The sequence below is a fragment of the Sceloporus occidentalis genome, unplaced genomic scaffold (assembly GCF_023333645.1).
Source record: "Sceloporus occidentalis isolate IW3139 unplaced genomic scaffold, rSceOcc1.0.p SCAF_6, whole genome shotgun sequence".
NCBI lineage: Eukaryota > Metazoa > Chordata > Lepidosauria > Squamata > Phrynosomatidae > Sceloporus > Sceloporus occidentalis.
This window is the reverse complement of record NW_028316986.1, coordinates 119,995,877-120,007,902: the sequence shown is the minus strand read 5'-3', so window position 1 is coordinate 120,007,902 and position 12,026 is coordinate 119,995,877. Positions and strand designations below refer to the sequence as shown.

At 42.8% G+C, this 12,026-nt stretch overlaps 1 protein-coding gene across 4 annotated transcripts in view; it reads right to left on the bottom strand.

Moving 5' to 3' along the window:
* Nucleotides 1-6,181, bottom strand: part of LOC149311329 (sorting nexin-14-like) — a 61,197-nt gene extending 55,016 nt beyond the window's left edge. For 3 of the 4 annotated variants that reach the window (XM_089530817.1, XM_089530815.1, XM_089530818.1), the window contains exon 1: nt 5,953-6,181. In XM_089530817.1, the coding sequence (XP_089386943.1) occupies nt 5,953-6,092 (140 nt within the window). In that variant the 5' untranslated portion in view covers nt 6,093-6,181. The remainder of the gene's footprint in view (nt 1-5,952) is intronic. The other variant, XM_089530816.1, reaches the window with a different exon arrangement.
* Between the last annotated feature and the right edge of the window lie 5,845 nt (nt 6,182-12,026).

Below are 12,026 nucleotides of genomic sequence, written 5' to 3'. Positions count from 1 at the left end.
ATCCTTTTAACAGAAAGAGCATTTCTTATTCAGTGCTGAAGAGATAACCTTAATGGTAATAGAAACAAGATAACTAGTGCTGAAGAGATAACCTTAATGGTAATAGAAACAAGAGTAGAAACTAGGTAAAAGCAAGAGTGAAATCGAATGATGCATGACAGGAGATCTGCTGACACAAGATTTCCTTCCATTTTTCTTTCCCCTTCAGTGTTTGGCTGCCAAAAAAGTTGTATCATTGGGAGAATACCTTTTGATTCCACTAAAAGTGCTAGTATATATTGAGTAGACTACAGTACAAGGAAGTTTCCCCCTCGCTTTACCTCACAATTCCAGAATTCTGCGATACTTCGTATGCCCTCCTATCTATCTTGAGACATTGTTGGGTTGTGACTCCCATGAACCCTAGCTGTTGTAAACAGTTGTGAGGAATATCAATATCTGGGAGACAACTCCTGTCTCCCAGTACAACCCCTGCCATCAATGAACCCAGTGTAATTTGAGCTACAGATATACAGTCACCCCTCCAAGTCTGCAGATTTGAGATCCACAGACTTGGAAAGCCACGGAAGAGCGACTGCTATTAATGTGAATGGGGTGCGTGCTAGTGGCACGTGCCCCGCATGCATGTGCCCCACTCAAGCCTATGGGGCTTGAATATGCCTGCATTTTGGAACTCATGGGGAGTGGGGGCGGCACGAATCTCCTGCGAGTTCCAAGGGCCGACTGTATATCTTTAGCCGATATATCTGTAGCCCAAATAGATAGACAGACACACAGACATATCTGTTGATATTCGTCACCACTGTTTACAACAGCTAGGATTCATGGGAGCTACAACCCAACCATGTCTGAAGAACCAAAAAGTGTCCACTGATCTGGAGAATACAAAATGAGTGCCCACTGAGTGCAAGTGTTTTCAGTAAGGAGTTTAAAATGGAGTTTTGTTCCTTTCCAACTACAGACTAAGATTGGACTACCTGTGACTCTTGGAAGCTATTTGTGCAGCCAGCCACAGATGATTAGACCCCCTCACTCCCTGCCATGGCTACTATCACAGAAAGTAGGCAAGGACAGTTATCCCCACGTGCCTTGTTTCACCACTGGAACTGGTTTCTCAATATCCCATTGAACAGCTACACAACTTTAAATTTCCAGATTATATACCTCAGCTAAGTCTAAATCTGCACTGCAGAAATAATCCAGTTTGACAACACTTTAATTGCCATGGCTCCATGATATGGAATTCTGGGATTTGTACTTTATTGTGGCATCAGTGTTCTCTGTGAGAGAAGGCTAAATCTGTCAAAAAACTACAAATCCCAGAATTCTGTAGCATGGAGCCATGGCAGTTAAAGCAGTCTCAAACTGTATTATTTCTGTAGTGTAGATTCAGGCAGAGAGTCTGACAAAACAACTCAATTTTACAAAGTTCTTTTATACCTGCCTAGTCCTATTTGTTTCTGGCCTCACAAAATACTGAGACATTCTGGATTTCATAGGAAGTACCTCTTTGTTTTGATAACAGAATTTAAATTTTCTGGACTTCAAAATATAACATGCCCAGAAAGAGGAGAAGCCAGTCTGCAGAGATTTCCCCTCATACTCAGAACAACAACAACACCATCTTGACAAAATGTAGGCCTGAGACTAACATAGTCAATTCTTTCTGCCCTTTTTAACACCTTGGTCTCATGAAGAAGCCAGTAGAGCTTCAAAGGCTTGCAACATATATTTTATGAATGTTGGTTGGCCCAATAAATGTATCTGTTTTGTGGATTATGGATGTTATTGTACTTTGCTATATGGCCAACACAACTACCCCAGATAGATAGATAGATAGATGTGTGTGTGTGTGTACACACACACACACACTCTCTCTCTCTCTCTCTAATAAGCATAGAGTAATTCCTTCTAATTAATGCAAACAGAAATTAGTACTTGAGGCTGAAATACGATTATTTTCAAGAGATTCAGCCTCAGCGACAAAAAGTGCCTTTGTATTTTAAGCTGTGTTCCACAGTTATCCCACTAAAAACAGAAAACAAGGTGGTGCAATTAGTGTTATTTATTCTCCTTTTGCTGGTGCTGTGGAATGCTTACTAAAAAGGTCTGCTTTTAAATAGAAACTGAGGCTACTGCCACACTGTAGAATTAATGCAGTTTGACAATGTTTTTAATTGTCATGGTGCCATTCTATGCAATCCTGGGTTCTGTAGTTTGTTGTGGCACCAGAGCTGTGACAGAGGCAGCTAAATAGCTCACAAAACTAGAAATCCCAGAACCCCGAGCATACAGCCAAAGCAATTAAAGAAATGTCAAACTTCAACGTAGATGCAGCCTAAAAATAACTGAGCTATTTATTAATTTGCACCTTACCTTTTTTTTTTTATCAGAATAGATTTTGGAATAACTGCTCCATGTTTGCATTCCCCTCCTGACATCCCTTTCATACCCACTCTACTGCTATACAGATACATCCTGTCTTGCTTGAGCTGGCAAATTATATGGGAGGATGCGTAGGTGGAGGATATAATTAGAGTGAGAGGGAAATGATATTCAAAAGAGACAACCCTCTATTCATTCATTTTTGTAGGCTTTAATCATCCATAAAAACACAGAAAAAGTAAAACCCGACTCTATTGCTGATTTTGCTGCAACAGTAGAATACAGTTGTCTCTGTGTGTGCTTTCAAGTTACTCAAGAGGTTATGTTGACTGTTCCTTCCTCTGAATGCAGCACCCACTATTCATTAGTGACCTCTCATTCAAATACTAACTCTGCTTAGCTTCCAAGATCAGACAGGATCTGGTGCCTTTTAGGGCATTTAGGCCGGGAAATTGTGCAGATATGGATGTTTTTGCCCGTAAAAATTAAATAGCAGAATCTGGGATAAGCTTTCTGAAACTCCTGCCCACTTCATCAGTTGCAACATCAAGGGCTGCTTTTTTACAAAAGATAATGCCCAATTAAACTTATTACTTTCAGGTGTTCCTAAACTTCATTATTTTTTAAATTTTTCCTGCAACACATGAACAGCTTCCTGGCTGGGGGTAGGTTAAAAGACTACCTCCACCCCATACCAAAAGAGTCACTCCCCATAGGATTGTCAGTTTGCAAACTGGATAGGGCTATTGTCTTTTTAATGGCTGTGTTGAAGAGGAAATTTCAGCAGATTTGTGTGACAAGAAACACCTGCAGAACTTCCCTCTTGTCTTGGTGGTGGGTTGCCTTCAAGTCACTTGCAGTTTACAGTGACTCTATGGCAAATCTATCACAGGGTTCCCTGGGGCTAAGTATGTGTGACCTGCCCATGGTCACCCGGAGGGCTTCCATGGCCAAGTGGGGAATCAAACCCTGAGCTGCAATTTGACACTGCTTTAACTGCCAAAGCTCAATAGTATGGGATTCTAGGATTTGCAGTTTTGTAAGATTGTTGTTGTTAACTGCCTTCGAGCCAACTGACTCGTGGTGACCCTGTGGATGAGACATCCCAAGCCCCCATCTTCAACTGCTCTGCTCAGGTCCGGCAGGCTCAGTCTCATGGCTTCTCTGATCAAGTCTAATCATCTGGCATGTGGTCTTCCTCTTTTTGTTTCCCTCCTCCTTTCCTATCATCATTGTCTTTTCTAGTGAGTCCTGTCTTCTCATGATGTAGCTGAAGTATGACAGTCTCAGGTCAGTCATCTTGGCCTCCACTGAGAGTTCAGACCTTAGCTATTCAGTGAGCTATTTTGTCTGTCTTTTGGTTTGTCTTCTTCAGCACCATGTCACAAATGAGTTCATTTTCTTTCTATCAGCTTTCTTCACTGTCCAGCTCTCACATCCGTATTTAGCCTTTTCTGTCAAGCGTGCTCTGGTGTCACAACAAACTACAAATCCCAGGATCTGGACCCCACTCTGAGCCTGGATGCCCAGGTCTTAGCAGTCGCCAGGAGTGCATTTGCACAGTTAAAACTTGTGCGTCAGCTGTGCCACCTGTTCCTTGAGACGTCAGATCTGGCTACAGTGACACATGCCTTGATTACATCCTGTTTGTACTACTGCAATGAACTCTACGTGGGGCTGCCTTTGGAAACTGTTCAGAAACTTCAGTGTGTGCAAAATGCCGCTGCCTGAATGCTGACTGGGGCCAGCTATAGGGACCACATAACTCCCTTGCTGAAACAGCTTCACTGGCTACTGGTTCATTTCCAGGCACAATTCAAAGTGCTGGTTATGACTTATAAAGCTCTACACAGCTTAGGCCCACACTATTTGAGATTTCATATCTCCCCATACAAACCTGCTAGAACCCTAAGATCTCCCAAGGAAGGCTTTCTCTCAGTCCCTCCACTTTCATAGTCGATGAGGACACGAGAGAGAGCCTTCCCGGTGGCTGCTCCTGTCCTCTGGAATGTCCTTCCATGAGAAGCAAGGCTGGCCCTCTCCTTGCTTGTCTTTCGTCAGCAGGTAAAAGCGGCTCTGTTCAGGCAGGCTTTTAATGTCTAAACATGGGAGGGATTTTATATGGGATGGGTACTGTGGTTTTATTGTGGTTTTAATGCTTGTAATTTTATATTGTTTTTTGCTGTCGTTTTAATTCTTTCATGGCACTATGTTTTTAGAATTGTTACCGTGAGCAGCCTTGGGTCCCTTCGGGGAGAAAGGCAGGGTAGGAATTAAATAAATAAATAAAACGTATTCCACAGAATGGAGCCATTGCAGTTAAAGGACTGTCAAACTGCACTAATTCTGCAATGCTGATGCAGCCTAAGGTCAGCTAGAAGAGCATCAGAGAGAGGGAAGAATTTATTTTAAATGTATTAAGTTACTGTCCACTTTTGTTGTGTTAGTAAAGTATTATTTTTGCTTTGGACACATCTCCAGAGTTGTCCAACACAAACTTTGGGGCACAGGGCAGCCAAGTGTCCTCCTTTTCCAGGACATGTCCTCCATTTCTGCCTTCTGTCCAGGAGGAATGCCAAAATGCCCTCCAGCATGGGTTTAGTATCTATGTGCGTATTTTTTTAGCTTTTACAGTGAAATGCCCTATTTTTTTGTTTTTTAATGTCCTCCATTTTAGGATGCCTTGTCCTCCTTTGCAGTTAAGAGGACCTCTGGTCACCCTGCCTTTAAAGCGACAAGGGCTGCATCTACACTGGAGAAATAACTTGGTTTGGCACCTCTTTAGCTGTGTCTTGGCTCAAGGCTATGGAATTCTGGGAGTTGGAGTTTGTTGTCATTCCTGTCAGCGATGGCTGTAACACAGTTTACTTTATTTTTCCTTAAATTTACACCCTGCCTTTCTCCCATCAAGCTGCCAAAAGTGACTCACAATAATTTAAAGGGAAAGTTGGCTAAAACCCTACATTACATTAAAGCGTTATATTAACTATACTAAGGTTTTTAAACTAAGTAAACAATAGAATCATAGAGTTGGAAGAGACCCAAGGGCCCTGATCCAGTCCAACCCCCTTCTGCCATGCAGGAACTCTGTCAAAGCATCCCCAGTGACAGATGGCCATCCAGCCTCTGCTTAAAGACCTCCAAGGAGGGAGACTCCACTACACTCTGAGGAAGTGTGTTCCACTGTCGAACAGCCCTTTCTGTCAGGAATCTCTTTTCCTGGAGCTTGCATCCATTGCTCCGTGTTCTAGTCTCTGGAGCAGCAGAAAACAAGCTTGCTCCCTCCTCAGTATGACATCCCTTTAAGTATTTAAACAGGGCTATCATATCACCTCTTAGCCTTCTCTTCTCCAGCCTAAACATCCCCAGCTCCCTGAGTCGTTCCTCATAGGGCTTCATGGTTTCCAGACCCTTCACCATTTTAGTCGCCCTCCTTTGGACACATGCCTCCAGTTTCTCAATGCCCTTTTTGAACTGTGGGGCCCAGAGCTGGACACAGCATTATTCCAGGTGGGGCCTGACCAAAGCAGAAGGGCGCCTGCTTCGTAAAACAAGCCTAGTTCTCACCGGCTGAGGAGGAGGGTGGCCAGGCTGAGCCCCAGGAGGAAGCAGCAGGAGAGAGGGTACTGCCGGCAGGTCTCGCGCAGCGCCTCCGCCCCTCGCACGCCACGGAACAGGCGCTCCCCGGCCGCGCGCGCCCACTTCATCCTGCGAGGAGACAGCAACGCGGACCCCTCCTCCTCCTCCTCCAAGCGCCTTCCAGACGCTAAGAGGGACTCGGCCCTCCTCTGACTTCCGGTTTCGACCGTCATGTGACACCCCCTTCACGTGACCATCCTCCAGCTTCACGTACCCGGAAGTCCCTCTTTCCTATTAGACATTTTGGACTCCAGCTCCCAGAAGCCTCAGCCATGTTGGGCAATAGCCTGGGATCATGGGAGCTGAAGTCCAAAATCCTCTCAAAGATCAGTTTGGGGACCACTGCTCTATTTTGTAGGCTGGCACCGCCTTAAGCGAGGCACTGGAAATGGCAGCACCCAATGCCTAGGCCCTGCTGTGTCTGGGGTGAAGGGCTTCCCTTCAACAGACCCAGGCTCTGACCATTCCTGTCAGGCAGCAGCCGGCCCTTCAAGTCTAAAGAGGCTTTGTGGCAACACTAATAGTACTGAAGAATGGTGGCATCTTGTGGCAGAATAACAGCTACCGGTGGGGAGTAGGACCAGTCCTTCAAGCGCTTTGCTTTCGGAGGGATCCCCCAGCCAGCCAGGGATTACTGTAGATTTTGCGGCCAAAACACACGGCAGAAATAATCCACTTTGAGGCTGCTTTAACTGTCCTGGATCAGTGCTAGGGAATCCTAGGGGCTGCTTTTTTGTTCTGATAAAGAAGGCTCAAAAGTACTTCCCCAGGATTCCCTAGCACTGAGCCAGGGCAGCTAAAGTGGTCTCAAGATGAGACTATTCCTGCAGTGTGTTTTGGCCCTTTTGAGAGCCTACAAGCCATCCCTACCAGATGGGCTCTGCAGTAATCAGTCACTCACCATTTGGCTACTACTTTCCGTAACTGCTGTGCTTTCTCAACTTTGCAATGGGGACCATTCACATCATATACTGTTGTTTTAATTCAAAGATATATAGCCGTGTTAGTCTGCAGAAACAGTACTTAAGAGAGATCTTGTAGTACCTTTGAGACTGAAAGAATGAAGTTGGCAGCATGAGCTTTCATAGACTAAAGTCTACTTCCTCAGATGCATTTGGCGGAATAGTAAAGCCAGGGACCAACATATATAGGCCATTGGTATGTGAGGATGCAAGTCCAGTTTTAATTACAGTTGTTATTGAACAAAGACATTGTGAACTGGTCAGTATGTATGGAAATGAAGAGGCAAGCCCAGTTTGGCTTTGGAAACTAGCCTGTAGGTGGAGAGAATAGATGAGTGTAGGGCTCTCCCTCGAGGATGGGGTCAGATAATGTCAAAATGTGTAGTGAGTCAGGAAGCCATTGTCCCTGTTCAAGCCGTTGCTGAGGAACTGTAGTTTATGGGCGAACTCCAATTCTGCTGTTTTTCCTTCTAATCTTCCTTTGTAGTTCTTTTGTTCAATGACGGCTGTTCTGGGGTCTGAGGTGGAATGCCCAGGGAGACTGAAATGTTCTGCCTCCGGTTTTTGTGTATTCCCATTCCTAACATCTGATTTATCCTCTGGCGCAGGGACTGGCCTGTTTGCCCAAGTAGAGTGCTGAAGAGCCTTGATGATATAGCATGGCATAATTCAAAGAGTCATGTTTGTCTGTAGAATCAGTACGCAGAGCTCTTGTAATACCTTTGCAACTAACTGAAATTGGCAGCATGAGCTTCCATAGACTTCAGTCTACTTCCTCAGATACATTGGAGGATGAGCAGCACATGAAGGTCTCTTGCGATGACATTTCTTGGATGAATGTGCAGAGTTGGCATCTTGGTTAGTGGTTTGTTGCTGCTGTAAGCCTTATGTTGTTTCCGACCCATGGTAAACCTATCATAGGGGTTTCTTGGCAAGATTTGTTCCAAAGGGATTTGCCATTGACTCCATCTCAGGCTGAGAGTGTGACTTGCCCAAGGTCGCCCAGTGGATTTCATGGCTGTGAGAGAACTGACCCCTTGTCTCCAAAGTCAACCCAACACTCAAACCACTACACCACATTGGCTTCCCATATCAACACTACTCTGTTTACAGAACCCTTGTTAAGGGACTGCAGTCTACGTTATGCAATATATACTCATGGATATCCAGCCTCTTGCTTTCTGGCAGTTCATGTCTGTTGTCATGGTCCTTCCAGGTTGTTTCTGATTTTAAGGCAACCCCATCACGGCTCTTTCTTGGCAAGATTTCTTTAGAGGTTTGCTTTTGCCTTTCTCCCAGTGTGTTTTCATGGCTGAGAAGAGATTCAAACCCTGGTTTCCAGTCACAGCCCAATGCTTAAACCACACTGCCATGCTGGCTATCTTCATGCGGCTCCCAGGGTAGAAAAGGGGCCCAGGCAGTGGCATCCCTAGGGTTGGCATCACCTGGTGCAGTAACTCACCCCACACTGACCTCCTCCCAAACCACACCATACAGAATCCTTACTAATCTTACTCATAAATCCTAATTCCCATGGATCACTGAATGTAATGGCAATAGTTGCAACATAAACAACTAGCACAATTAAAATTATACTTTTAAACTGCAATACCATACATACACATATACAGTTTCATGTGCTTAAAGTGAAAATTTGGTAAAATTGGACGTTTTAAAAGATTTTTTTAAAAATGTGAATTTTGAATTTAAAAAAAACTGTGACCTCTCCTTTCTCCTCCCACTGAACCTCATCCCTCACACCATCTCTTCAGCATTTTAATGGGACACAGGTGAACATCACAGCCCCTTTCTGCCAAAAGGCAGATGTCTGAGGAGCAGTGGCGTCATCTGGTACAGTACACACCCGAACCCCTTGTGACACAACTGGGCCCAGGACCTGATATTCTTGCCCTCCCTTACTCTAAGCCACTGCTGTTTGATGTGATGGATCAGGAAGGATATTTCCAGTGATCCAGGGAACAGCACCATACTGGGTGACTGAAATACATATGGTGCAAAAACTGTTCTTTGCACCATTCGTTTTTAATCATCCTTATTTGTGCTTATTGGCTACAATGGCTTCTAACTGTTCTGGAAACTTGCCAAGGACTGTCAATCAGTGACTCAGGGACTAGCACTGGTTTAGGGAACACTATTTGCATGGCATAATTGTTACATGTGGATCTAAGGTGGTAGTGATGCAAAACCATAGCCTTCATGTAAGCAAATTAATGTTAACCAGCATTTTGTATGTGTGCTATAGGACTCTTAACTGTGTATGAACCCTAGTCAGGCAAGCACAGGGCCCTGGTTGTGTGTGCTCCCCTCTCAATTCAAGGGCCCCACAAAGCCTTTGGGAACAATACTAGCCATTCTTTTTTTCTTTTTTGACTTTGGGGGCCATTTTCCATCTCCTTTCTCCCTTCTCAGGCCCAAAAGGAACTTTCAACATTAACTGTGCGTTTGGAAAAAGTAGCTGAATCAAAAATGGCCTCAGCAGAAACTGATGGATGTTAGAATACTATGGTTTGGGCAGGTAAAAACAGAGCATGCACTCACCATTCCCACAGGGGGTCAATGCATCCCAGCACTGTGGTTGTTAATCCCTGCCAAAAAAGGCTCTCCATCTAGCTGGAAACTAAAAGGGGTGTGACATTAGTAAGAGCTGGGAAGTTGTTTCTAATTCCTCAGCTATGGGGCAGGGGGCACTAAGGGAGAACATTTTAAACCATTCTCAAACTTCACTGAGATCCTGTACTTTAGTTTGCTACAAGTAGCAATATCTTTGAACAATGGTTTTACTGTAAGAACCTGCTATTCAAACAGTGAAGACAACTCCCAAACCACTGGGGGGGACTACATTTATTATTTGTAATTACTGTAGCTATCAGAAATCAATAAAATTGCACCTATGATAGAACGCAGAAACCCATTTTAAAATAAAACTATTGAGGGGTAGCTACTGCTCCTTATACTATATGTAGCAAGACTGTCAAAACATAGAAACACTTGTCTTCTGTGCTTTCCCACTTTCCATTCCTCCCCCAGATTTCATGCCAGTACAAATTTTCATTTAATCTGTTTAAGAAACACCAGAGATTAGAGTAAACTCACTCCAAGTAAATTAATCCAAGTCCGGTGGTTTTCAATCTGATCACCATCTTCTCTGTATATACTTTGAGCCCAGTCTAAAGTGCTGGTGCTTACCTTTAAAGCCTTAATGAGATGGGATCCAATATCTGCTAGAACCCAACTCCCTATACCAGCCTACCTTTTAGTTACAAGAGGCTCTTTTTCTTAGTACCTCAAGTATATCATGACAACATGGGAGAAAAAAAAAACATTCCCTAATGTGAAAAACACATTAGCCAGCTTTTGTGAAGATGAAACTGTAACTGTTTTGGTTTGACCCAAAATGTTTAACTGACAAACTTTCTTTGTCATTCTATTTATATAGGTATACTACACCTTGCATATAGTGTTTAAGTAATTGTCATGTTTCTTGTGTAGCATATTCCAACCACTGTAATATTGCCAAAAGTATCTGATTAATATGCTGATAGATCATGATCATTTGGAAATTGCACTAATCTAACTACATTTGAATTAAATAATTATATTCAAATTTTACAGGGTTTAAATACATAGTTCAGGAGGTGGTGTAGAAGGCTGTCAGGGGAAACTAATACAAATTGTCTCTTGCCCCCTCCACTGCTTTACTCTGCGACAGTAGGATTCCTTCCGCTCACAGATTGGAATTTCTGGATCTAACCTGGTATTTGAGGATGCAACTCCACTATCTTCTAGAATTTTGGGATCCAACCCCTTTATATTTCTGCAATTTCATACCAATGTCCAAAACTCTTATACACAACTACATGGGCTAAGTTGTTTACTTACTTACCTACAAATTCATTATGTAGCCACTGATTCAGAAAAGGGTAATTATGTCATCATTACCACCATTCCATTGTCTTACTATTATGGTAAAATGCCTTAATATATTAATAAAATTATTTGTTTACTATAAAATTCCCAAGGGAAGTACTCACACTACAAAAAATTCCAAACCTTTTGTGATTCTGCTCTCACCTTGGTTTTTCATCCCAACTGCTGAAATGTCTACAAAAATGTAGTTTGACTTGCACCACAGATCTGTCATAGATTTCTGACCCATCTACAGCAATTCATTTAACAAGATTTAGTGTAACATAGACTTACCATCTAGCTATTCATGCTGATGTATCTCTCAAGCAAATATTTCATCCTCCAAGCAAGTTAGTGTACTGTGTAAGAGCCCTACTGAATCAACTGCAAAAGAGGCTATATAATCTCACTGAAGGGCAAGTCAAGGCACTCTGTGCCCACTATGGCCCCATTTCAAGAGTCTCATTTCTATCTAGTATGCTAACTTGAATTCTTATGTCAATATGTCTGAAGTATGTACCCCTCCACTCTATTTCCCACAATGGAAGAACAAACAAAAACCTACTAATTTCAAAATAAAACAAATAAAATTTGTAGTAAAGGACAGATTTCAGAATCTTGTTAACTTTTGTACTCAGGACAGAATACAAAAGGTAGCAAGAGAGTTACTGTCATTTATCAGTTTTACTTTAGGAGCCTGCTATCTAGTATACTCTGGAAACTGCAAAGTCAGGAAAACAGTTTAAACTCTTGGCTGTCAAAAAGCTACAAAACTGGCTGGAACAAACTACCCCCTTCAGTTCTGGAATAGATAAAGCATCGTTGGTATAAGCCAGCACAGATCTGCGTGCTGCCAGTAATTATTCTGCAATACAATACTAAAATTCCATCTTGCTCTTATTATACATGTATAATATTCACTATACACACCTGTTCCAATAACATCATTCACATTAGATATTTGTGTAAGACTGACACCCAACATGACCAACCCAACCATGCCCCATAACTTTCACTATCTAACAATAAATTTTCATTTCATTTACAGATCCAATTTGAACATGTTCAGTTATTAGCATTATCTTATAAAAGATCAATATTTCACAACACAAA